Genomic DNA, 26,058 nt, shown 5'->3' with positions numbered 1-26,058 from the left:
AAGTATCCCCCACCCCCGCCGTTGCTGTCACCGTCACTGCCACTGTCGCGGTCGCTCCTGCCATCTGCATCTGAAGCGGAAGTCGCGCCATCTGGAATGTCGCAGCCTGCCCATTGTCTCCCACCACTCACCGTCTGAGCTACCCCTCGCCCTCGTCGCGACTCCCGGTGACTGAGGCACCCCCTAAATTAATCCAACCAACACCCACGCTGCCTGCACACCACGGCCCTGCGCTGCACTCTGCACCACCCGCGACCTCTCGCTGGACGGGCCCTCCCGCTGCAATTCCCCCGTCGTAGTAGCTGCAATCCCCGTCGCCGTCGCTGATTGACCCAACCCGCCCGACCGCGACCGCGCACACAAAGAAACAAAGTCTCCGTCTCCGCCCTGCCCGTCGCCCTCGCCGCGACACCCCCGACCAGCCATGGCCGTCTCTATGCTGCATGCTCCCTCGCGCGCCTCGACGTCGTCCTCGTCGTCGTTCGTCCCCGTCTCGCGCCAGAACACAATGTCGTCGCACGATGGCTCGCGCTCGGTGCGCCAGTCGAAGCGCTACTCCGTCACAGCCCTGTACCTGTCCATGTCCGCCAAAGACAAGGAGCTCGAGATTGAAGATGACCTGGCCCGAGGTACGCCGCCATTCATTCGCAATATACTACAATAAACTAACCCTCGCAGCTCAGAAGATACTCCGCGAACTCAAGGCCAAGATCTCGTCGCAGTCCAAGAAGAACTTCGTCCTGGAAAAGGATGTGCGCTATCTCGACTCGCGAATAGCCCTGCTGATCCAGAACCGCATGGCATTGGAAGAGGTGCGCTCAACGCTTCTTACACCCCGCGCCTGTACTGACTATCCCGCAGCAGAATGAAGTCGCCGACCACCTGGGAGACGGCCTCGAACTCCAGGAAGGCTTCTTTCCCAACGACGAGAAGACGCAGAAGTACGGCAATCTGCTCTTCCTCCTCCAATCTGAGCCACGCCATATTGCCCATCTGTGTCGACTCGTTTCCATGGCCGAGATCGATGCCCTACTGCAGACTGTCATGTTTACAATCTACGGAAACCAGTATGAGAGCCGCGAAGAGCACTTGCTCTTGACCATGTTCCAGGTAGGTTGCGCCTCCAGCTTTGCGCATCACAACTAACCTCGCTCAGTCTGTACTCACGTATCAATTCGACAACACCCCAGACTACAGCTCGCTCCTACGTGCCAACACACCCGTCTCGCGCATGATGACCACATACACCCGCCGAGGACCCGGTCAGAGCTACCTCAAGGTCGTCTTGCAGGACAGCATCAACTCGCTCATCGAGCTGAAGGACCTCGATCTTGAGATTAACCCGCTCAAGGTATACGAGAAGATGGTCACTGAGCTCGAGATCCAGGGAACCCTTCCCGCAAACCTGCCCAAGGGCGTTACCGCAGAGCAGGCGGCCGAGAACGAGACGGTACAGAACATCATCACACCGCGAGTCAACATGCTCATGGAGATTGCCAACAACTTCCTCACAACCATCATCAAAGGCCTCGAGGAGACGCCATACGGCATCCGATGGATATGCAAGCAGATTCGAAGTCTGTCGAGACGAAAGTACCCTGATGCCCAGGACCAGACCATTTGCACTCTCATCGGAGGCTTCTTCTTCCTGCGCTTCATCAACCCCGCCATCGTTACCCCAAGATCATACATGCTCATCGATGTGCTGCCAGCAGAAAACCCCAAGCGGACACTAACGTATATCGCCAAGATGCTGCAGAATCTCGCAAACAAGCCATCGTATGCCAAGGAGCCATACATGGTCAAGCTGCAGCCGTTCATCCACCAGAACAAGGAGCGAATCAACAAGTTTCTGTTGGACCTGTGCGAGGTACAGGACTTTTACGATACTCTCGAGATGGACAACTACGTTGCTCTGTCTAAGAAGGATCTAGAGCTCTCGATTACCCTGAACGAAGTCTATGCGACGCACTCGCTCTTGGAGCGACATGCGGCTGAGCTGGTAAGCAATCACACATCCATGCGCACTGCCGTACTAACATTACCAGGCCAAAGAAGACAGCTCGCATCTAGGCGTCATTCTCAACGAGCTCGGCTCTGCGCCAGCACAGCTTCCCCGAAAAGAGAACAGAGCCATCAACCTCCCGCTATTCAGCAAATGGGAAACCCCGCTTGACGATCTGACCGCAGCGCTCGACATTACGCAAGAAGAGATCTTCTTCATGGAAGCCAAGTCGACCTTCGTCATGATCCTTCGTTCGCTTCCTTCCAACACTTCCATCACGCGACGGCCATTGCGCCTCGACAGGATTGCGGAAGCAGCTGCCACGACCAAGAACGACTCTGTCATGGTCAAGAAGGGTATCCGTAGCATGGAGCTGCTCAGCCAACTGCAGGATCTTGGCGTGATTGACAAGGAAGACGGCTTCTCATTGCTGCGAGACGAGGTCGAACAAGAGCTGGTACACTTGGGCTCCATGAAGGAAAAGGTCATTGAAGAGACACGGAAGCTCGAGGAAGTGTTCCGCACCATTCGCGACCACAATGGCTTCCTAGTCAGCCAGCTTGACACGTACAAGTCGTACCTCCACAACGTCCGCAGTCAATCGGAAGGCAAGACAAGGAAACAGCAAAAACACCAAGTCCTCGGACCCTACAAATTCACCCACCAGCAGCTCGAGCGAGAAGGCGTGATTCAGAAGAGTAATGTCCCGGAGAATAGGAGAGCCAACATTTACTTCAACTTCACGAGCCCGCTCCCCGGCACCTTTGTCATCTCCCTCCACTACAAAGGGCGGAATCGCGGTCTTCTCGAGCTCGACCTCAAGCTCGACGATCTGCTGGAGATGCAAAAGGACAACCAAGAAGATCTGGACCTCGAATATGTCCAGTTCAACGTGACCAAGGTACTGGTCCTCCTCAATAAGCGATTTGCACGTAAGAAGGGATGGTAGATTCGTCTCCTCCCTGCGCGCGACATTGCGTACACCACGTCACGAAAAAGATACGATACCCCCGATTATTACTACGTCTTTCCTGCTGTTTGACGCCCCGACACCATCTACCTACACTCATTTCCCGATTCCTTTCTTCATTACTACCCACAACAACGCGGAATAAAAAACCCCGTCTCTACGAATCATCTAGTCATCAGCCCGGAGTACAGGCGTATATTGGGCGCAATCTCCTATATTTTCGAGGATACCCCCACCCCCGGTGAAAGGACTGGTTTGGGCTGCTGCTGAGGGATACGGTGGACATGTCTGATTCCGTTTTTCGCAGTTTACTTCCTTTTTGGTGGTTGTTCTGCTGCGATGGTTTTGTTTTGTTTTTGGTTTCTAGCGCGCTCTGTTTATTATGGAGGTTATGCCAGTCCTTTTTGTTGTTGATGTGCTTTTTCTCATAACCTTTTCAAAGTCTCTCGCTACTAATTACGAGTTCGTCGGCAGGTATCCGAAGTTCCTACCTCGCTGCTGTTTTGATTGGCAGTTTTCATCAGAGTCCTTATTTCTTGCGAGCGAACACACGAGCGATATCCACAGTTGGTTGTTTTGTACGATATATAGGAACGCGTATGCGAGTATGCGATGCGATGGTGTTTTTGGAAGCAATCTGCGCAGTTGCGACTGATGCAGAGTGGGCTGGTTGTGTGGTTTATCTTGTCCCTCCCAATGGAATTGAGCGTTTGTAGCTCGTCATTTTGATACTTCTATCTATGTGTGGTTTCTCGTGTGTGATGTACGCGAAGTAATGTTGACAAGACTATTCACCTTGATGAACAGCTCAGTGGTGCATAGCATGGATATGCATGCGTTGTTTTCGATGCGCACGTCAGGTACGGACCGACAGGGCGATAACGGCACCCTCGTCGCTACGTCACCTGTCTCGCCCAGTGTACCCGAATGACCTGATTCTCCCCCACATATTCGCAATCGCAATCGTGAGTCTAGCATGTGCAATCGGATAATAGCCAGAATGATGAATGCACTCGATTGATCCAGCGGAAATCGTGCCGAATGTCGTCGGCTTCACCACTCGACACTACCTAGGTATACCATGAAGATAGATAAGAAGCACATAGATAACAGCTATCCTTCCCTACAGCACCTAGGTGTCTAATGCATGCATGCATCATGCGAGATGGCAACCACGCAACACACCCGTGGCCACCTCATGCACACGCAAGACGCAAGACGCAAGCAAGACACCAAGGTGCGTGGGTGCCAGGCCCAGGTGCGGAGCGGGTGCCTGGTCACACGTGCCCCACGCCGATACAGTGAGGCGTGAGCGGAATGTCGGAATGTAGGCAGCTGGCCAATCACAGCGCTACACACTCGCGGCCGATCGACAAGGGCGGACGCGAGTCCGGGGTCTGCGGTGGAGAGGAGTCAGGCAGACGCGAATGTACGGGTTGCGAGAGGGCGCGGACGCGGACTGGGCGGACTGGACTGGGGCTGGGGCTATACCGCGGACGGCGGGTTGGGGTGTCCGAGGGTATGACTGTTACTCCTCGTTGTTCTTCCTCTCTTCTACTTGTTCTCTGGTCTTTCGGGTAATTGCATGTTTGATTGACTGAGTAACGGCTGTTCTGCTGGTCTGCTTGGTCCTTATCTCCATCACTACCTACCGCTACATCTACCTACCCCCCCGATCGAACGTCATGTCGTCCTCATCCACCGCCATCGCGATACCAAAGCGCAAGGGCAAGGGCCCTGCGTCTTCTTCTCACCACCACCATCACCACCACTCCTCCTCCTCATCATCCTCGTTCGCGGCTTCCACGCCCTCGACGCCGAATACCTACAACTACAACTACAACTTCACACCGTCTTCGAACCGCTACTCATACAGTAGTAGTGGTGCGGGGGGTAGTGGTAGCTATGGCTCCACACCTTCTACGTCGTCTGGTAGCCCTCAGAGCGGTTCCCTAAGCAGCGCACGCAGGCATAGTCTGATGAGCGAGACGTTTTCGCGGCAGGAACATACTGTTATTAATGTGGGGGAAGAGGAGGGGGAGGGTGCGCTGAGGCTGATTACGTGTGTTAAGGCTAGCCAGGGGTTTGATTGGAATATGGGTATGTGCTTTTCCTTCTTCTCGATTCTTTCTTCGCGGTGGAGGGGAGAGGGTTTGGGGTACGGGCTGGACGATGGTTACAAGGATTAGGATTTGGATTTGGGCTAATGATGGTGTGTACGACAGAGATGTTCCTCCCTTCCTACGTCGACTACCACTTCGATGATCTCGAGCGCCGACAGGATCCTGTGAAGGATATTATTGTTACGGATGAGGAGGTTAGGAATATGTTTCCGGAATAAGAAGCTGGGTGGGTGAGACGGGCGGGGTGGAGTGCCTGTGCGGAGATGCGTGGGCATGATACAAGCGCAAGTTCTCAGGAGATTGAGGCACTACACAAACTGTAGTGGGTCTTGCAGGATGTAGAGAGCCTTGTAACGGTACAACGCTCTCTACATCCTGCAAAGCCCTCTACACATTGTGTGGTATTCTAATTCTCCTGAGAACTGGCGCGTGGTAATGGATGTGCATATGCTTTGGCATTTTATGGATTACGCGGTATTGAAGTCATGTTTATATGGGTTGGGAGAGGCGTTTGGTATGGAATCATGGGCGTTTGGATTGAGGGCTGTATATCATGAGATTGGACTGGATGGGTTATGGCGTTAAGGGATGCGTTCACTCGCTGCTTATGGGGTTGAGGGATTATCTATAAGGATGTATCTCAAATCAAACAAATCACATTTAACGATACATTATCCTGTATCCAACTGTACCGACTGCGTTGTTCGAGTGCAGCTTCGAGGGACGCAGCAGCCCCACACCTCGGCCCCGATAAGGCGGGCTGATAAGGCGAAGACGCGCGCGGTCCACGTTCCGCGTTCGCAAACAAGAACCATAACAAAGTCAACCACCACAACGACAACCCGCATTCCACGACACGAGACGCTGCTACTACCCAGAACAGCCCCAAAACAATCTTCCGCGCCAATCGTACAATCAACTACAAGACCGCACTCGACCTACGCACCCCGCTACACCGCGCCCGCGCAACAACAACCCTCACCCATCACCACGCCTGCCACACCACCCAACAAAATGGACACCTCCCACCGCAAAATCGAACTTCAATCCCCATCAGACTTGACCTTCCTCACATCTCAAATCCGCACCGCCGCGCGCCAGAAACTCGACTTGCACCTCCCGCCCGTACCTTCCAGCGCTACAAACGGCGATGCGCCAGACGAGTTACGCCGCTCGGTCGAGGACCTCGTCGAGATATTTGTGGCGAAAGTGTTGCAGGGAATACGGCATAATGTTAGTATCAATGGGATTGATGTTGTGGAGAGTGGGGATGGGGAGGGGATGGATGGGGTTGTGAATGGGAATAGGAATGGAGGAGGAGGGGGAGGAAGAGGGGAAGGAGAAGGGGACAGCATGGTTGAGACGGTTGAATACGAACCTTTCGACGATAAACTGCGGAGTCAACTATCTGCTACAGTGGCTAAACGCGATGCGCTCATTGCGAAGATAAGTCAGCAGAGGAGGACGACGCCGAAGGTTGCGGCGGAGACGTGGATCAAGGGGTTTGAAGAGGAGGAGAGGGTGTGGGCGGCGCTGCAGGAGAGTATGGAGAAGGATGCTGGGAATGGGGATGGTGATGGGGATGTGGCGGGTGTGGAGGCGTTGCAGAGACAAGATGAGGTTGAGAGGAATTGGGAGAGGGCAGTCACGGGGTTGCAGAGGTTGAATAAGGGGTTGCCCGAGACGAGGGCGAGGTTGGAGAGGGCGGGGGATGTGGTGGGGTATTTGGATGGGAAGAAGTGAGGTGTGTTTTGGGATGGGGTGTGTTATGGGCGGTTTTCTTTTCTGGTGTATATGGTATGGGAGGGAATTGGAATATGATGGGATACCCACGCGTGTTGCTATAGCGGATATCGCTTCGGCGGTGTATTAGGTTGCTTGATGCTCACGTGGATACAGCGTGTATAGCACTCATCAGTCAGGCATACAAAAAAGATCTCGCACATTACTCTTGATCGTGCTTCGATTACATTTCTCACGAAGGTTACTGAAATCACCAGCTCCGACAACCACTCCAACTCGGCTATCCTTCATCAGGACGAAACCTGCTGACCTGCCCATTACTGGCTCCCAATACATCTCATGTCCAGTATCTCCTACGTATGGACCGACAGCCTCAATAAACCAAAAGTTCGTCGTCTATTCAGCCTCCGTCTCCGCAATACCACCGCTCCCTTTGGGACGCTTACGATCTAGGACCTCTTCGCAGCCTTGAGACAGAAGTATACGTTCGTTGCTGATAACGTCGAGCTTCCGCCAGTTCGACCCAACAGGGATGCTGCGGCGATCGGTTCATATGTAGTTCTTCGTCTGACATTGATTAGGATCCATCATGCGTATATGGTATGACATGTTGCTTACCTGGTTCGGCACGCCAGCCTCGCCTAGACATCCGATGTCTTAGCGTTCCCTTGTTCATGTAGTATCGTAAGATAAGGCCGGCGATGGCGAGGGTTATGGTAAGGAAGACGCTGAGAAGGGTGAAGATGGCTTCTTTGGACCAGCCGGATGTGGGAGAGGATTGCTTGTGCGATACAGTATCTACAGCAACATGTAAGCGTGTATAGGGTAAGGTATGAAGTGAGAGAATATTACTGTTCAGGTCCATCATACGGTCTGCTCCGAACAGTAGGAATAGGCCTCCGAAATAATATCACTATAACGCAGCTAAAGTCGCTTTCTCCGGAAGTGCTTCAAAGACGAATAACCTGTCTACCGGAAGATAAATTTGGTGAATGTGGTTCCACCCGAGAGAAAATCCGAGAGCAAGACAGTCTGGCTGGACAAGTGCATTGCGAGGCATGCTGAGCGACTTCTATGTCGACTTTATACCTAGGTTAGTGTATGTGTTGGCCAATGATTGACGTCGAAGTGGAACATCTGCTGGGGTAGCATTGAGCAAGAGTGCAGACAAATTGTGGCTTAACGCACGTCTGACCGTCCTTATCCTGCCTCTCGAATCATTCATACTCAAATCGGACTCCTAGATCCCCAGATCGGACTCCCAGGTCTCCGTGTTTTCGTGCCTGGAAGCGAGCACGGGCCACTTTGACGTATTACGCCGTACGCTAGAGGCCTTGGAACGGCCGCTAATATTAGCCGTGTTAACACGAGGTGTAGTTACTACGGAAAGCATCGCATGCTGCGGCTGCTCGCCAATCGGCTCTTAGCCAAACGAAAGTCCCCACCTGGAATTCCTCTACTTGATCATGCCCAGGTGACAGTGATTCGTCGAGGCGAAGCGGAACGCAACCCTCTGTAGAGCCTCGTGTTGACCGGTAAACTGCATCGCCCGGCAGCACTAACTTGTGCATGACTTTGAGTCGAGCGGTTACAGCATCAATCATTTTTCGCGAGCAAGCTGACCTGTTGAGTAATAGAAAACAAGCCTTGAGGATAGCACATCTCAAAGAAAACTCCCTTTGCTTCACGAAATTAACCGCGTTTGAGTGTCGACATGTTGCCTGAGAGTGGTCGCATAGCGATTGGGGGCGACATTACCGGCAGAATTGAAACGGCAGCCAGACGGTTGTTTCGCAGCCATTCTGCTTTGCACAAAGTTTTGCCAAAAGTTCTGCCAAAAGTTTTGCCAAAGGTTTTGCCAAAAGTTACACATGCCGCAACAAGCACATACCGAGTAAAGGATATGTATTCATGCCTCGTTCCTCCGATAGGTCCAGACCCGCCCAACTCCCGTGCCCGCACACCCAGGTGTCGTTGTACGTCTTGCTGGGTCGTCGTTGAGCGAACGTCATGCCGGCCGGCGGCGGAGTGGAGTGATCCTCCTTGGTTAGGCGGACCAGGCGGTCGTACGCGAGCCCAACCAGCGTGAGGGTTCACCGCTCATACCCGTCCTTGATTCGCTCTCTACAAGACGTTCCTCAGTCGCTTCTCCGATAACCCCTGATAAGCGTAGCGAACTTCATAAACGAGCCGTCGGGATGCGTTGAATGAAGCGGTTCAGCCAATGTGTGCAAGGTGCACGGCTGGAGGCGTTCCAGCTGTATGTTTTAGAGTGCGATCATGCGTGCGTTGACTGCTAGAACGGGCGCTGCACATCCTTGACGCCCCAAGACCTTCCACATGTATTCGATTTGCCAAGAAAATTCCTGACACGATGTCAGGAATTTTCTTGGCATCATAGTAGGCGTTGATCTTCGTGGTGATTTAGAAAGAATACATGTACGTCGAGCTAAATGAGTAAAAGTTCAAGCTACCTACCGAGCCAGAGGAAAAGCGGTCAGCGATCTATCATCCACAGCAGCATCAATCCCAGGTGCGCAACGTGTATTGGAGGACATAGATTTCAAGTCCGAATGATCTTTTCCAGGTTGTATTCGATTCCCATCTGCTTCCACCTTTTCTCCATCAACCATCCCATCCCCTATCTAAGAAGAACAGCTCTGCCTCCACCAAATCCCCGCAATACTAACATCCAAATTACACTGCTCCCCCGGCGGCACAATCCAGCACTGCAACGCATCGTTCGCTGCCGGACTCTTAATCTTCACAACCACATCACACCGCAAATGGTTCACCATGCCGGCAAACGTGTCAGGCCCATACTTCCCCTCTTTGAAAGCGACCGTGAATTGCGCTTGGTTGTGCTCGGGGTCGTTGTGTCCGTTGGATTGAACGGCGATGTCGGGCCCGTTGGGGGCAGAGCACCGGGAGGTTTGGTAACAGGCGAGCGTGGTTGTGGTGAGGAGGGCGAGAGGGAGGAACCGCATTTTGAGGGGAGGGCTGGGTGGCGTTAGTGGTGGGGCGAAAGGAGGACGTAGGGGAGTTGTACTTTTGAGGTTAGGTTGGAGGGAGGGAGTGGTGTTGTTTTGGGGAGCGTGGGCGTTGTGATGTTGGTGGATGAAGATGCTGGATCTGTTCGATGAGTTGAAAGGGGTGGTCAAGACGGGACTTATATACACATTCCTCGTGTTCGGTGAGCACACCTAGGTACATCTTTGTACATAGTATGGTACTAAGCGAGGGAAGTTAGTCTGGTGTAAAGTTTATCGATGACCTTACACATTCGTATACGTCCACTTCACCGGACGAACACAACGCTCCGCGACAGTGCACGATTAATCATCCGCCAATGACCTCAACAAGAGGCAGAGAAAGGCCTCATTTCAGGAGTTTATACCCTACCTCACAAGGAAACGACGTGTAAGCATACACAAGCCAGTCCGGACTAGGACGGACTAGAATCCGGGGGCATCTCCGGGCTTACACCCGGTGAAGCCGCTGTACCTCTCGCGAGATATTCTACCATACCAGCGCAGAATATAATACGCGTTTAGTCCAGACCGCTTTTCGGCATGTTTTGCGATGGTGAAAGTGTATTGCCCACGGCGAAGAGATCGAGGTAGACCCCCGGGGTAAATCACTGTACACTACATCCTTAGCGTAAACAACGGCGTACACTTGTACAAGCTCTACTCTGACCGCGGCAAGGCTGTCTTACACCGCTACACAATGAAACCAAGAAGATACCAAAGCACGCGTACGATGATCAGTCATCTCCATATCATCCCAGCAAAGCCGCGCGGTATACCCTGAAGTCTTACCGGCAAAGAACCCATCAAGCTTTCCCCCGGAATCCTCCATACCAACGTCGCGCGGTATACCCTGAAGCCTTACCGGCAAAGAACCCATCAAGCAAGTCTTGGTACGAGGCCCAAAAGTCTTCTTCGTCTATGATTGCAAAGTGCGCGAAAGAGCTTATAATCCGCCCAGCAGGTTAGGAGAGCGCCCCTGCAGGAGGCTTCAAGGACGGCTTCGGGCAGCGAGGAGCGGCACGTTGCTAATATTCCAAGCTTGTCGCGCTTTCCCCCCAAATCCCACACACCAACGTCGCGCGGTATACCCCCTCAAGCCCTACCCTTGAAGAACCCATCCAACCTCCCCCCAATATCCCCGACCCCCAACCCGCCCGTCAAACTCCCCCTAATCCACTTCGGCAGCTTATCCTGAACCCGACTACTCCCATACCGTCTATCCAGCATCAGTATCGCCGCATAATCACCTTTATGACGAATCGCCCTGCCCACACACTGATTAACCGCGCGCATACAGACGTTCTCGTAGAACTCGCGCGCAGCAGCCTTGCCATCACCGCCGCTCTTCGTCTGTTTCGCGGAAATATACTGCATTTTCGCCTTCCATTCCGCAGAGTGTGGATTGGGAAACGGGAGACCGACAACAACGACGCCGCGGCCGAGTGCGTCGCTGAAATTGATGCCTTCGGAGAGGGTGCCGCCGATGACGGCGAAGAGGAGGGCGCCGCGGCCGGAGCCGGATGCGATTGCTGCGCTGTAGGCTGTGAGGACGGAGTCTGCGGTTGCTTCTTTGGAGGCGGGGGGCTGGTTGGACGACGGGGGTTGTTGGCTGCGCTGCTCGAGGAAGACAGGCTTGGTTTGGGTGAAGCTGTCCCAGAACGTGGATGTGGATGTTGAAGGTAAGGGCTTAATGCGCTTCCACGCGACGATGCAAGCGTCGAGGAAAGAGTAGCTGGGGAAGAAGACGACGACGCCATCTGGGATGTGTTGTGCGAATGTTAAGATGGCGTTGCCGAGATCGATCATCGTTTTCTCCTTGTTGCGGTTCTCGAAGGTGAAGTCGAAGTCAGCGCCGCTTGCAGCTCTTACGATGGGTGCAGCGAGGAGGTTCGAGGGCGGGATGACGTGGCCGCAGGATAGTGTCATGATCTTTGAGGGATCCAGGTACGATAGCAGATGCTGCTCGTAGTCGCTCATTGGGGACATGGTGCCGCCGGCTAGTACGACTGCCCTGGCTTCTTCGACAATGTCTTTGAAGTGGTAGGTTGGGTCTAGGAGCATGTATCGTAATGTGGTGCCTGAGGTTTCTTCCTTCGCGTAGAAGAAGCGGCCTTCGCTGGATGGGTTCATCAACGACAGGAGGAAGGCTTGTACATGCATCAGGACCGGTACAGTGTGTCGCGGCCCATTCTTGGCCGACTTCACGCTTGGCTTCTGCACGCTTCCACTCTCCGCTTGTTCGGCGAAGACGGTGTATCCGTCGACTTTGCGCGCCAATCTGCTTTCTTGGAGGTACGTGTTGAGCTTGTAGATATTAATCTGATCAACACCTTTCCCAGACATGATTGCAGCCATGTCTGCCAACCCGTCTGTCGCTTTCGCGTTGGCATCGATGGACTGCAGATAAGCGATGATAGAGTCCAAGATACGGACTGTCTGGGCAACATACACGCGATTCTTCCCTTTGAGCTTGTTCCGGAACTTCTGGAGGTAGGCTGTGAGTTGGGCACGCGCTTGTTGTACTTGTTCGAGGGTCACGGTGACGGAATAGATGCCTGCGATGGCGTCCATCAAGTTATGCGCTTCGTCGATGATGACGATGTGATTTTTGAGGGAGAGGCCGAGTGCTTCACGTGCTGTGCGCTGGAGGAGGAGTGGGTAGGGTAGTGTTACGATCTGAGCCTGTCAGCAGATGGAGACACCACAGGAATGGAGAGTTAACTTACCTCACAGTACTTGGTTGCTGGTCTAGAAGCATAGTATGGACATACACCCAGCTTCTTACCCAACACTCCCAAGTCCTCGATATCTCTGATCTTCGCAAGCGCATGGTCACGGAAGTCATTGACCAACGGCTCGCTTTCCTTGGTCGGCATATGCGGACACCGGCTTTCTGTTTTGATATTTTGCTGAAGTTCTAGGCATCGTTCGTTGATGGCCGTGGCGCTGCTGAGCTTGTTGACTTTGCTGTTAATGCAGAGATTCTTCCTCGATCCAAGAGTAAGGTGCTTCACGTCTTCTACAAGTGTGTCTATGTCACCACCGCTTACATCCCTGTCTGGGGCGATAGCAGGCGGCATCTTCACGCGCCCCAGCTCGCTCGAGAACTGCGTCAACTGAGAGTGTGTTCGAGAGCAGAAGAATATCTTTGTCTCGTCGGGCGCCTCTCCGTCGTCATCTTTCGATGCATCAGCGCTGTATCCGAGTGATGCCATCAAAGCCTGGGTTTCTGCCGACAGCCCAGACTCATCGAACGCGCCGGCTCTTGCTCGTTTGTGAGTCTCCTCATCGCTTTCGTAATCATCCAAAGCGAATTGGGCTTCATCGTCATTCTCGATGTCGCCTGCCGCAGTCTTCTGTCTCTTATACTTGGGCTCGCCGCTCTCATACCGTTCCTTCGCACGCTTCTCTTTCGCCTTAACCTTAGCAATACGCTCATTCAGATCCTGTTTCCGCCTCAGCGCCTCCTGCTTCCGCTGCTTCTGTGCGTGTTCAACAATCCAAGAAGGCTCCTCACTATTCGCTGCGTTCGCCGCATCTTCCGTGAAGCCTTCTTCGAACGTCCGTCGCTTATGATCGCGCAGCCAAGTCAAGGAGCCACATATCAAGCTCAGCGATTTGCCGGTTCCGGTCGGCGACTCGAAGATGCCGACTTTGCCTTCTTCCAGACACGTGTAGACAGCGCCCATGAACTCATTCTGGATATCGTAGGGCGTGTATGGGTGATGGAAGTCTCGCGTCTCGTTGGTGTTGGGCATTGTAGTTTGGTGGAGGTGGGTTGGGCGACGCGACGCGTGGAGGAAAACGGGTGTTCACGTGGTGCGTTTAGCGCCTTCTGCGGAGTATCATGACGCGACAATCGTCATTTCACCTCCATATTTCCTTCATCGCGAGCATTCTAATCGTACGTCCAAGCACGTTCTTGTCGTTCTCCATGGACTTCATCCCTATCAATTGAGAGCCAGGATGCAGTGGCGGAGGGGTCAGCTTAGCATCCATAACCTCTCTTGCGTCTATCTGGAAATAGTAAAGTCCGACGTTACACACGGGTACAGCCTAAATGAACAGATATGCTTGTATACTCTTCGAAACAACGTACCGCCAAGTTCCCATGGCCTCATCTCAACTCCCGTGCTAGCATTATATTCCATCCCAACGACACAAGTCATTATCCACCAAGCAACCCTTCAACCATGCATACCACACACCTCCCCTCCCTTCATCCCCCATCCATCTCACCCCACAATCCTCCCCCTCAACTCCGTCTTCGCCAAAACCTCCTTCTCGTCCAGCCCATCCGCCCTAACCTCACCCTCCTTCCCACCCTTCCCCACCATCCGAAAGCCCTTGACAAGCCCCGTGCCACTCTCCATACCCACACCCTCACCCCACCCCCAATTCTCCTCCATCCACGTAACCGGCCAAAGCAGCACAGTTCCCGCGACGCAAAACACCGTGGCCCAAGCCTGCCAGAGCCAGATCAACATCCACGCGCCGGGCGCGACGAAACGTATCCATTGGTCGACTTGGTAGAGGTCTTCTTGTTTGGAGATGTGGTATTTTGGCTTTTGAGTTTGGGATGGGGAGGAGGAGGTGGTGGTGGAAGGGGATTTGCGCAGGTGGAGGACGGTAGTAAGGCGGACGGGCGCGTAGTAGAAGGGTATAAACCAGATGCGGAAGATTTGGAAGATGGTTGCGTATAGGATAAGGTTTGTTTCGTCGAATGCTGTCGTTCTTGATTAGCCCTTATACACACACACTCTCTCTCTCACTTCCTGGCACATCTCCCCGCGTCCACGACCACCTTCTCGATGTCAAATCTCGTCTTCGCACGTGCAAAGATCGAGACATCACATGCACCACCTCACCACCACCTCCCCATCTCCTCCCCCGCCCACCCTAGCTAATATAAGCTAAGACATACCGACGCTCTGCACCGTACAATCAATCCTCGGACTCATAATCTTATACCAGCGATACGTCCGCTCGACCAACCACCTAGAATTCGGTCGGCTCCATGTGCGGCAAAAAGGATGCGAAAACGCCGCGTCGGGTGTGAAGTATTTGTCGATGGTTGCGCGTTGGAGGGACGGGGGTGATTGCGTGAGGAGGTGGATGATGGCGGGTATTTCTTTGACTGTGTTGCGATGGGAGGGCGAGGTTAGCGGGATGCGCGAGGGAGGGATGAGGGATGGGGGTTGGAGGAGAGGAAGGGAGGGGGCGACGTACCTGGGTCTTCCATTTTGGGTGCGCTGAGGTTTGCTATGGGAATCCGACGGGTGCTTGGTGGGTGAATGCTTTGAGCTGTGCATGGCGCCGAGGTTTGACGCGGAAGGACCAGGATGGAACGCGCTTGTATGACGTCATTCCAGGTTTCAACAAGCTCACTCTGCAATAACGATATCGTGGTAGGAAGTATGATTATTATTCATTTGTCTCTTCGTCATCATGATTCTATCTCCTTCCCCTTTCTTGGAGTATCACAAGGGAACGATGGCATCTACTGGCTCCTATACTGCTGGATCTCGGCCTCATCAAGATGCCTCAGCTTATTAACATTCGGCGCCTCACCCGTCGCAATCCCCTTCGCCAGCTCAACAAGCCCACCAATCTGTGTCCGCTTCGACACAGCGTACTGTGCGGTGCTGACCTTGACGCGGATGATGCCAATGCGCGGGTCCTCTGGGCCACCGTCATGCTTGCCGTCACCGAGGTCGCCAATCCACGCCTTGAGCGCGGGAGAGTAGTGCTTGCGGACGACGTCACGGTCTGTCTCGATGGAGGCGTGGCCGGAGATGGACGCCCACTCGCCTGAGTTGTTGATGAAGCCGACGTTGACGGACTTGTGCTCCTTGAGGTCGTCCGTCTTGCCGGACTCGGTGTTGGTGTGGAAGAGGAGGTCGAAGCCGTGGCCCTCCTGTTGTTTGTCAGCACTGTCTTGAGTAGTCAATTGGGTGTAAAGTACCTTTGCGGCGACAGCCATGGCTCTTGAGGCCAGGAGGTCGCTGTCTGCGGCCTGTGTGGTCAACAGGCAGAACTTGGTCTTGTCGACAAAGTTGAGCAGGTCCTCGCACTTCTCCTTGAGAGAGGGCTCCTCGAGGTTCTTCTGGGTGTAAGGGTCGGCGGTCTTGGAGCCGGTGTCGGTGTTGCTGAAGCCAGACATGGTGATGGTGGTTGTAGAGAATACGCGTTGAGCGGCGTGGTTGTTTGGTAGCTGGGGAGAAGGCGTCAGCTTCTGTAGGCACAATGTTCGAGGCGACCTTCGCGCTGTCCTTGCAATGCACTGAGAAAGGAAACGAGAGGAAAGCATACCTTGGAATGGGTAGTTATCGTTAAGCAGGTAGTGTGTGGGAGAGGAGCTGAGAATGTCGCGCGACTTTGTAGGACTTTGCCAATGATGTCATCAGTACCACCACCACGCGTTTGGGAACCACATCCACCCCGCTATGTATGTGGGGTAACTCCTTTTGGCTGTCACCGGCACCGGCTCCTGTTGCGGATGGTCTAGTCTGTAGTTCAGGGTCTTGCGTCATGTCATGCTTCTTTGAGCTAATAACCAAGTTCTAGATGCTCAGTCGTACATGTCACTTTGATCGATGCATTGAAGATGAGATGGTGATATTAACCTTTTAGGTCTGCTGCGCGTCTAAATGAGACACATCGTACTCCACTCCGTGACCCCGTCCCATGCCATGCTGGTATCTCGTAACAATAGCGGACAATGTACCGATTCCAAGATCCCAAGCTAGAAATGAAGATGTGGGCTAGATCCTACACCATGCCAATGTTCCGGAAATATGACCCAAATTTCAAGAGGCTAACACCCCTAGTGACAATGTTTGACACTGCGCACTCTATGCGTCGGCGGCAGTCTCCTTGTCCTCGATCGTGGCCTTCTTGAGGTCGTCAGCAGCGTCCGCTGCGGCGTCCTTCTCCTGTGCAAGCTCAGCCTCGGCGGATGCGTCGCCGTTGACGGCCTGGTTCTTCTGGGCGGGCTTGCGAGCGGCGTCGGTGCTGCCGTTGGCGGCGTCCTCTGCGGCTTCTTCGGCCTCAAGCTTGTCGATTTCCTTCTGCGCCTTGGCGATGTTCTAAAGACTCGTTAGCAGCATCCTCGCAGTGGTATGTAGAATCACTCACCTCCTTGGTCTTGCGGTCCTGGTCCTCTTTCCAGTGGGCAAGCTTGGCCTGGAGCTTCTCGACGGTGGCGGGGACTTCGTCCTGGCTTGATGGGGGGTCGACGCCGACCTTGGCGAGCTCCTCGATGATACCAATGTTCAGGTTGAACTTGCTGGCAGCAGCGCCGCCCTTCTTGCCCTTCTTTCCCTTCTTGCCACCAGTACCAGCCATGTAGCTCTCCTCCTCGGTGTCCTTCTTCGATATGCGAGTACCCTTTAAGCCCGAGTCGTCGACGGTGCGCTGGGCGGAAGCGGCGAACTTGCTAGCGGCGGTGGTCTCCTTCGCAGGAAGGGCGGAGGGGTCGAAGTGGCGGATCAAGCCCTCGCAGGCAATGATCTCGTCGCCGTAGGCAGGTGCGCTGGCTTCCTCGAGACGCTTGGAAGCAGTCTCCTTGCGCTTGCCGGCGACGTACTGGAGCTGCTCGAGGCGCCTCTTCTCGTTGCGGATCTTGCGCGCCTCGAACTCGTAGTTCTTGAAAGCGCGGAGCTGCTGGAAGTAGTTGTCTTTGAGCTCCTTGCGGGCCTGGTACTTCTCCTGCTGCACTGCGCGCGCCTTGTCAGTCTCCTCGCGGAGCGACCTCAGGTTCTTAAAGGCCTCGTCTTGCTCAGCCTTGAGTCCGTCGAGCTCGGTCTGGAGCTTGGTGTACTTCTCGGAGAGGGCCTTGTTCTCCGGGTCGTCCAGCAGCTTCTTCTGCTCGGCGATCTGGGCCTTGATGTCGTCGATCTTCTTCTGCTGCGAGTCGAAGCCGGAGAAGTTCTTCTTGGCCTTGTTGAGGGCGCTGATCTCGGCCAGGGCCTTCTTCTCGTCGACGAGCTTCATCATGCCGCCGTCGACCTGCTTCTGCAGACGGGCAATCTCCTGGTCCACATCCTCGGCCGACTTGTAGTTGGACTTGCCCTTGGCCGTCTTGAGCTCGTTGAGCTGCTGCTTAAGCTGCTCGTCGAGCTTCTTGATCTTCTCGAAGATGGAGTTGCGGCCGGACTTGTTGCCCTGCTGGGTCGAGCGGATGGCGTTGAGCTCCGTCTTGAGCTCCTGCTGGCGCTTCGCGTTGGGCGAGTCCTTGTTGTTGGGCTTGGCGAGGTCGAGCTTGGCCTTGCACGCGTTCTGGGTGTCGTTAGTAATTTTCCCGGATTGAGTGGTGGTGTGCGATGCAGCCACCCGTCAGCTCGTGGCCGTGCGACTGCGCGCATCACACGGGGACATGGACTCACCAGCTTCTCCTGGGCGGCGGCGTGCTCCTTCTCCAGCTTGGCGAGCTCCTCCTTGTACTTGTCCTCGTCGGGCTTGTCGGGCTTGACGACCTGCTGCTTCGCCGGAGGGGCAGCAGTGCCGTTGGTCGAGGCCTGGGCGGCGGGTGGAGTTGCGACGTCGGCCATGTTTGCTGTGCAGTCAATTGGGTTGAGGGCTGACTGGGCGTTGCAGCGGGGGAGAGAGGTCTGCGAGATCTGGGTAGACCGCCGAGTCGTGAATGTGCAGGCGAGGCGCGGAGGCGGTGGGAGGACAACTATTAAATTCGAGGGTCTCGAGTGAACCACGGATGCTGGCAACTTTTCCCGATGTTTAGCGGGCGGGCTAGTGTGCCGCCCGCAGTCTTGACCCTTCACTCGGGGCCTCGACCACGCACACACCAAACCACGGCTATGGCGGAACAATCGCGGGGCAGCATCCCCATTCTGCTGCTCAAGACCAAGTCAGTGCCCAAAGACACGTACGAAGAGCTGTTCCTTGAACTCGACAACGGCAGCTATGCGCCCGTCTTCGTGCCCGTTCTCGAGCACAGGTTCAAGCGAGATGCCCTGCGTGAGGTGCGCCAACATGTCACCAATCGCGGCTTCGTGCCACAAGCGCAGCAGGGTCTTGCGACATATGGCGCGCTGATCTTCACCTCGCAGCGTGCAGTCGAAGCCTTCAGCGAGGTTGTCGAGGAAATCCGTAGAGATGGCGCCCTCGACATCGACGACCTGCTCCCAGAGAGTCTGCCGCTGTACGTAGTAGGCCCAGCTACAGCTCGCGGACTGCGATCATTGGGTCTTAAGTGTCCAATCCTGGGAGAGGAAACCGGCAACGGCGAAGCTCTCGCTGGCTTCATCTTGAAGCATTACAACGCCCTTTATCCGGGTGTTGCGAATCCACCCGTACTGTTCATGGTCGGCGACAAGAGGAGGGATATAATACCAAAGACCCTGCAATCACAAGAGCTGGATCCAAAAGAGAGGGCGCGAGTAGATGAGCTGGTTATATACGAGACTGGAGAGATGCAGTCTTTCAAGGAGGACTTTTCGACAATCTGGCGCAGAAACGCGGATCAGGGCTCGAAACGGCAGTGGGTCGTTGTGTTTTCTCCAAGCGGATGTCAGGCCATGCTTGAGAGCCTTGGTCTGCTCGACATAGAGACTGGGAAAGCCAAGGCTACTGCTGATCAGAGAGACATCCTGATATGCACCATCGGTCCGACCACGCGCGATTATCTGAAGCAGGAGTTTGGTTTCACTCCTGATGTATGCGCTGAGAAGCCAAGTCCGGAGGGCATCGCCGACGGTATTCACGCCTTTCTCGAGAGGCACGAATAAGCAAACCTCGTTGTGGCTTCGTCTACGTAGACCGGGGTGCGTTCGATGAGAGGATGTACGATACGAAGGCCTTGTATATCAGCTTCGATAGGTTTGCTACGTCAAGCACGTGAATGCGCGAGGGTATTTCACGCGCTCTCAAATCATCGCTCATGACCGCTCGCGGCTTCCGTCTCATGGTCCAACGCTGCACGTGCCTTCCTGACGCGTCGATGTGCTAATGACTGCCATTGACGTCACCATTTCACGCGACGCGCCTGCCACAAACCACCAGCGCGCGCAAACAACAGCCCCTTTCATCACTCCCCCAATTTGTCTTCCATCTTTCTCCCATCCTTTCACTCATATCTTCAATAATCTACACCACTCCACTCAATTGACCTCACTGCATCCACAATGGCAGGAACACGCTCCTCTGCACGCAGCACCGATGGTGGCTCCAGCCCAGCAAAAGGTAACGATGTCGCAGCCGGTACCAAACGCAAGCCCGAAGTCGAGCCGTCTCCCAAGCGCGATCGCAAGGCGTCCAAGAAGCAAGCGACTATCGAGGAGACAATGGATACAGGCAAGGAGTCTGACAGCGAGATGAAGGACGCCTCGGATGGGGGTCAAGACTCCAAAGATGCAGACGAGGCCGAGAAGAAGGCCGCCGAAGACCTCGTGGACGCGAGCGACGCGACGGCCTTGGCTACTGGCGATGACGACAGGCCCGCATCAACAGACATGGAGACTACGGACGACCAGGCGGAACAAGACACCGAAGCCGCACCCAAGGCCGAAGAGACTACACAGACAGAGAAGAGCGAGGACAAAGCGGGTAACGCGACAAAGGAGACCAGCGCGGACGGCGAAGGCGCGATCGAGGAGTCCTCCCAGCGCGCAAAGCAAATGCCGTCCAACATCCTCGAGAAGGGCGTCATTTACTTCTTCACCCGCAACCGCGTCGGCGTCGAGGAATCCGAGAGCGTCGGCGACCTTCAACGTACCTTCTTCGTCCTCCGACCAATGCCATCCGGAGCCAAGCTAGGCGACGGTGCCCTCGCCGATGACAACAACATCCGACTGTTTGCGCTGCCCAAGAAGGTCTTCCCCAAGTCGCACAACGATAAATTCATGGCATTTGTCGAAAAGGCGAACACTTCCATCAAAGAGCTGAAGGAGAGCTTCTTTGGTGCCGACGAGTACGAGACGAAGACACAAGGCAGTCGACGCACCGAGCCTGTGGCGCCTGTAGCGGAAGGCGTGTATGCCATTACGCGCACTGAAGACCGGACCTGCCACCTCGTATACTCTACCACCATACCTTCCGAATTGGGAGAGGTTCAGGAAGACCTGGGTATCAAGGACCAGGGCAGCTTCGTCATGAGCGTCAAGAACCCTGAGCGCAGCGGACCGGCTTCAGCCCAGCTTCCTCAGAAGCCCGACTTTCCCAAGGAGTAAGTAATCCTGATATGACTAGTTGTTCATGGCTGACCATTGCCAGGTTTATCGAAGAGTTCCGCGGACTGGCTTGGGTCGAAGTCAAGCCGAAATACCTGGACTATGAGTATTGCCAGATCCTGCTCATCGGCGAGAAGATGGAGAGCGGCGTCGAGCCTACTACCAAGGACCAGAAGCATGACAAGGAAACTCCACAAGAGGAAATTGAGAAGCTTGAACATGAGGATGAGCTGCGCGTCGAGCATCTTCACGGTACGTTGTTAAGTCGCTGGCAAGTGCGATATGTGCTAATGCATTCCTAGGTGATGACTCTGTCTATGACGACCTCAAGATCAGCAAGAAGGAATACCCGCAGGTCGCGACGACCTGGTGAGGTCTATCTCAAGCTCGGCGTTACGCGATATCAACGATCTTCTCCCGAATTTACTGTACAACATCTGTATTATTGGCGCTTAAGGGCGCGATACATATCACGACATAGCCTCTGGCACGGAGTGTCGGATTCAAATGATCAAAGGAATTGATTGTAGGGTTCGGCTTTGCCCACGGCTTTGATAGCACCGAGTCGCAATATAATAATCGATTTCATCCTACGCCTCCCAATGGCCGCAATTGATATACAACTCTTCATCCCTCATCATCAGGCTGAACTTACTAATAGTGGCTCAATCGAGTAAGCCGATTGGGCAGAGCCTTGGACTCCTGTTTGCGATGCCATTGCGACAATCTCCGCTCGTCGCTCACTGCTCACCGCTGACAATATCGCGAACCTCATCACCGCGAAGCTGGTACTGGAAACAACTCGCCCCAAACTCGACTCTCTTTATCGATCTTGTACCTCACTGACACCTTCCTTACACCAACGACCTTTGTTCCATATATCGCAGCATCTCTCCCACGGTCTTCAACACTCCACATCACCATGCCTCCCTTCCCGAAGTCCATTGCCGAGGACCCCGGGTCAGTTTTCTGGCAGCTCCAGTCCTTCTCCATTGGCAAGGAGCAGAAGACCACTGTCCATACAACCCTCTTCCTCGATCGTGCCAACGCTGAGTTTGGCTTCGTCGTATACACGTCTGCTAGCATCGCATTCGTCCTCCGCTTCCCCGAGACAAACGAGCCTATCTATTTCCAGGCTAAAACCGCACGTGCAGCAGCCTGGCGGGACAAGAGCAAGAAAGTATCGATCCTGTTCCAGCATCTACAAGTAGATTTGGAGTTTGCGTCACCGGACCAAGCTCGTAGTTTCCTAGATGTGCTGGAGGATATTGCGACGGTGGCTGGCAACCATTTCTTCTACAGTTATGAAGTTCCACAGTAAGTGTAATTTTGCATTAGATGCTGTGGCTGGAACTGACATTAGCGATAGGAAGGTCGCCTTCGTCAAGCCCGACTTCGACATGGAACAGCAAGGTTTCACAAGCCGAGCTCCGCAGCCCTGGATGGCCGTTCCCGCCGACTCTTCCGAGTGGCCTCGCCTACGAAAGACAGGCGAGTGGTCAGACTTCACTGTCGCGGGTGGCAGTCAATTCCGCGTCCATCGCGTCAAGCTTTGCAAAGAGTCATACTACTTCAGAGCAGTATGCAGCGGTGGCTTCTCTGAGACCGCGAAGCAGTCCATCGAGCTTCCAGAATCAGCACAAGTCGTATCCACACTCCTCGACGAAATGTACGGTGTCTACAACCCGACGACTGGTTCCATCTTCACCAATTTCGCGCTGAGAATGGAGATTGAGAAAGAGCTCATGATGAACCAGCTCCTTGATCTCTTCATCGCCGCGGACAAGGTAACTGCTCTCGTACCTCTCTTTCCCTACCTTCATACTAACCCCCAACCCAGTACAACCTCGAGAACATCAAGCGCCGCGCCGCCGAGGCCATCATTGACCGCCTCCCCTTCATCACCGACCCGCTCATGATCGTCGACCTGGCTACATGCATCTACCACGAGCAATGCCCAGAGAACGACCGCGGATTGCGCAAGGCTATCATCGAGTGTGTGAGGATGAGGATGCCTGCCATACTACAGGATGAGAGTGCGTGGGAGGAGTTCTCGGAGAACAAGAACGTACTGAAGGCCTTCCACATGTCGCAATGTGAGGCGGTTGAGGGTGGTGGTATGATTGGGTGGGGAGGCGGAGGTAATATGATGACACCGCCTGCTACGCCTAGGTAGGGGCTTGTTTGAGAAGAGGAGGGGATGGTGGCTTGAGGGGTTTGGCTACTGGAATGCAGGAGGATTGATCTGCGAAGAGGGTGTTGGGGCGGGGTGTACTTGCGGTCGACACTCGATCGAAGACGTTTGATGCGAAGACCTTGTTTCGTTTTCACTGGACTGTCGCGCACCCTTCGAGTACGCTTCGAAGGACGATTGCGATTCTATTCACTGTACCTACGGGCCTTTCTTCTTGAGCGAATGTATTTGGCAGAGGCAATATTTGCCCATTAGTAGCAAGCCCAGCTCGCGATAGCTATTAGCACTAACTGCATTTAAACATGATGCGAGTTCATGTGCGATCGCGAAGGGTATGTCTTTTAACGGTTGTGATGTGTTGTGGGGTATTCAGCAACCGATCCGGCCTAGACCGGACACGAGCACCGTCTCACCTTCCCGAGGCCGCGAACGCGTGTCTTCATCTCTAATCTCATCAAGTCACGGCTCAGACTCCAAATTTCACGCAATACCGCGCCGCCATGGACACAATACGCATTCCGACCATGCCATAAGCGTGCGCACAGAATATAGCGGCAAGAGACTTTGATCGCCGTGACGGGTCCCAATCAAGTGAATGGGACCACCAAGCACCAAGAGAGCATAACCAAGGAACACCTAATCGAACAACTCAATTCAAGATGGCGTCATCTTGGCGACAGAATGGTGAAGAGCGGGGTGCCTACACGACTGTTGCGCAGACCGAGACTGCAAGTGCACACCTCACAGTACATGACAAAGACGTCGCAAATGAAGACGCGGATGCCGTTCCTTTTGAAGCGCCTGTTCATATTGGCTCCATACCGACAGCAGAGGATCTGCTATTTCTGCCTCGCGTAGCGGACACGCTGCCATATGGCGCTTTCCTAGTCGCCGTTGTCGAGCTTTGTGAGCGCTTCGCCTACTACGGACTCTCCGGGCCCTTCCAGAACTACATCGCCAACGAATACAACGACCCCAATGGCCTGCCTGGCGCTCTTGGCTTGAAGCAGAGTGGTGCGACAGCGATGACGAACTTCTTCCAATTCTGGTGCTACCTCACGCCTTTATTTGGCGCCGTTGTTGCGGACCAGTATCTGGGGAAGTATGCGACGATTAAGTGGTTCAGTTTGGTGTACATGGTCGGCATCGCAATTCTCTTCGTCACCAGCTTGCCGTGGGCGGTTCGAGGTGGAGCCGCATACCCTGGACTTATTGTCGCGATGCTGGTCATCGGCCTGGGTACTGGTGGCATCAAAAGCAATGTGTCGCCGTTGATCGCGGAGCAAGTGCGGTCCAACAAACCCTTCGTTAAGGACTTGCCCGGAGGAAAGCGGGTCATTGTCGATCCGGAGATTACGGTACAGAGGATCTACATGATATTCTACATGTGTATCAATGTAGGTTCGATCTCAGCGATCGGAACGACTATGTTGGAGCTACATGTTGGTTTCTGGAGTGCTTATCTTCTACCCTTGGTCATGTTCTGCGTGGGCTATGTGGTGTTGGTGAGAGGAAGGAAGCAGTATATTATCAAGCCACCTCAAGGTGGGGTGATTGGCAACTGCTTTCGCGCCCTGTACATCGCCGCAAGGAACGGCGGAGATCTTGACAAAGCGAAAGCTTCCGCTCAAGGGCACGGAAGAAGCAGGTCGAAGGTGACTTGGGACGACAAGTTTATCGACGAGTTGAAGACTGCGCTGGTCGCATGCAAGGTCTTCTTGTTCTTCCCAATTTACTGGCTTTCCTACTCGCAGATGCTGAACAACTTCGTTTCACAGGCTGGCCAAATGGAGTTACATGGCCTTCCGAACGACATCCTTCCCAACATCGATCCCGTCACCATCATCATCCTCATCCCAATCATGGACCGCCTCGTCTACCCGTTCATCCGTACACGACTGCACATCGCATTAATGCCAATAACGCGCATCTCTCTCGGTTTCCTCGTGGCCGCGCTCGCCATGCTATACGCAGGCGCTCTCCAATCAAAGATCTACGCAGCACCACCCTGCTACTTCAGCCCATCGAACTGCGACGCCGGAAAGATCAGCGAAGGCAAGTTCAAACCAAACGAAGTCCACGTCGCATGGCAAGCCCCAGCATACGTGCTGATCGCGCTGAGCGAGATTCTCGCTAGTGTTACCGGCCTGGAACTGGCATATGCGAAAGCACCCGAGAATATGAAGAGCTTCATCATGAGTCTCTTCTTGCTCACAAGCGCGGGTGGAAGTGCGCTGGGTATCTTGATTGCTCCATTGGCAAGGGACCCGCACTTGCAGTGGTTGTACTTTGGATTGGCGTTGATCGCTGGTGTTGCGGGGGTTGTGTTCTATCGCATGTTCAAAGACATTGATGACGGCCCTGCGGCGAAGTTGGCTGATGCTGGAGAGTACGAGTTGACCGGACGAGCGAGCGCTGACGATGATGGGTATTACAGCGACGATGCGGACCCTACTCAAGACTCGCAGCGCGCCTGAACTAGCACAGCCTGAGGTGGACCATCCAGCTGCATCCACCCCCAGGCCATGAGCTGGCCGCGCTTCCGCTCCACCGTTTAGATCCACCCTTCCGCGCAATACGTCCTTTTCTCTACCTTAGCTTGGACGCCTAAGCTAACATCCGTGTGGCATGCTGTCGGATCTTCCTATGCGACCAGCTGTTTCTTAGAGGCATGGTTTGAGCAGCACTAGGTTTCCATTGCCACAAAGGCATTTATAGAACATCATCTTCAACACGTAAGAGAAATGACCCTCGAATGTCTGCTGTGTAGAGAACAAGAAAAAGCATAGCCGAAAATTGGGGCGC

The 26,058-nt window shown here is 54.2% G+C and overlaps 8 protein-coding genes across 8 annotated transcripts; 5 read left to right on the top strand and 3 right to left on the bottom strand.

The window, feature by feature from the left end:
• Positions 1 to 424: 424 nt before the first annotated feature.
• On the top strand, positions 425 to 2,954 carry J4E92_010736 (uncharacterized protein; the record flags this gene model as incomplete). Its single annotated transcript, XM_051502071.1, has 5 exons — positions 425 to 629; positions 679 to 812; positions 862 to 1,110; positions 1,157 to 2,002; positions 2,049 to 2,954. The coding sequence occupies 5 exons, from the start codon at positions 425 to 427 to the stop codon at positions 2,952 to 2,954; spliced, it is 2,340 nt and encodes a 779-aa protein (XP_051347698.1).
• Positions 2,955 to 11,030: 8,076 nt separating this feature from the next.
• Positions 11,031 to 13,631, bottom strand: J4E92_010735 (uncharacterized protein; the record flags this gene model as incomplete). Its single annotated transcript, XM_051502070.1, has 3 exons — positions 11,031 to 11,089; positions 11,169 to 12,549; positions 12,600 to 13,631. 3 exons carry the CDS (start codon positions 13,629 to 13,631, stop codon positions 11,031 to 11,033), a joined length of 2,472 nt encoding a protein of 823 aa, XP_051347697.1.
• A 1,742-nt stretch (positions 13,632 to 15,373) lies between these two features.
• J4E92_010734 (uncharacterized protein) lies at positions 15,374 to 16,036 on the bottom strand (the record flags this gene model as incomplete). The annotated part of the gene is made up of 2 exons (XM_051502069.1): positions 15,374 to 15,790; positions 15,839 to 16,036. The coding sequence occupies 2 exons, from the start codon at positions 16,034 to 16,036 to the stop codon at positions 15,374 to 15,376; spliced, it is 615 nt and encodes a 204-aa protein (XP_051347696.1).
• Positions 16,037 to 16,727: 691 nt separating this feature from the next.
• J4E92_010733 (uncharacterized protein) lies at positions 16,728 to 18,425 on the bottom strand (the record flags this gene model as incomplete). Its single annotated transcript, XM_051502068.1, has 3 exons — positions 16,728 to 16,961; positions 17,011 to 18,153; positions 18,261 to 18,425. The coding sequence occupies 3 exons, from the start codon at positions 18,423 to 18,425 to the stop codon at positions 16,728 to 16,730; spliced, it is 1,542 nt and encodes a 513-aa protein (XP_051347695.1).
• Positions 18,426 to 18,689: 264 nt separating this feature from the next.
• On the top strand, positions 18,690 to 19,619 carry J4E92_010732 (uncharacterized protein; the record flags this gene model as incomplete). The annotated part of the gene is made up of 1 exon (XM_051502067.1): positions 18,690 to 19,619. The coding sequence occupies one exon, from the start codon at positions 18,690 to 18,692 to the stop codon at positions 19,617 to 19,619; it is 930 nt and encodes a 309-aa protein (XP_051347694.1).
• A 396-nt stretch (positions 19,620 to 20,015) lies between these two features.
• On the top strand, positions 20,016 to 21,432 carry J4E92_010731 (uncharacterized protein; the record flags this gene model as incomplete). The annotated part of the gene is made up of 3 exons (XM_051502066.1): positions 20,016 to 21,055; positions 21,103 to 21,311; positions 21,362 to 21,432. 3 exons carry the CDS (start codon positions 20,016 to 20,018, stop codon positions 21,430 to 21,432), a joined length of 1,320 nt encoding a protein of 439 aa, XP_051347693.1.
• A 549-nt stretch (positions 21,433 to 21,981) lies between these two features.
• J4E92_010730 (uncharacterized protein) lies at positions 21,982 to 23,235 on the top strand (the record flags this gene model as incomplete). The annotated part of the gene is made up of 3 exons (XM_051502065.1): positions 21,982 to 22,376; positions 22,429 to 22,846; positions 22,900 to 23,235. The coding sequence occupies 3 exons, from the start codon at positions 21,982 to 21,984 to the stop codon at positions 23,233 to 23,235; spliced, it is 1,149 nt and encodes a 382-aa protein (XP_051347692.1).
• A 677-nt stretch (positions 23,236 to 23,912) lies between these two features.
• J4E92_010729 (uncharacterized protein) lies at positions 23,913 to 25,730 on the top strand (the record flags this gene model as incomplete). Its single annotated transcript, XM_051502064.1, has 1 exon — positions 23,913 to 25,730. One exon carries the CDS (start codon positions 23,913 to 23,915, stop codon positions 25,728 to 25,730), a length of 1,818 nt encoding a protein of 605 aa, XP_051347691.1.
• Between the last annotated feature and the right edge of the window lie 328 nt (positions 25,731 to 26,058).

This window comes from Alternaria infectoria (assembly GCF_024043175.1).
Source record: "Alternaria infectoria strain BMP 0036 chromosome Unknown scaffold_42, whole genome shotgun sequence".
Lineage (NCBI taxonomy): Eukaryota > Fungi > Ascomycota > Dothideomycetes > Pleosporales > Pleosporaceae > Alternaria > Alternaria infectoria.
Note: the sequence above shows the minus strand (reverse complement) of the source record. Positions and strands in the feature narration are given on the sequence as shown.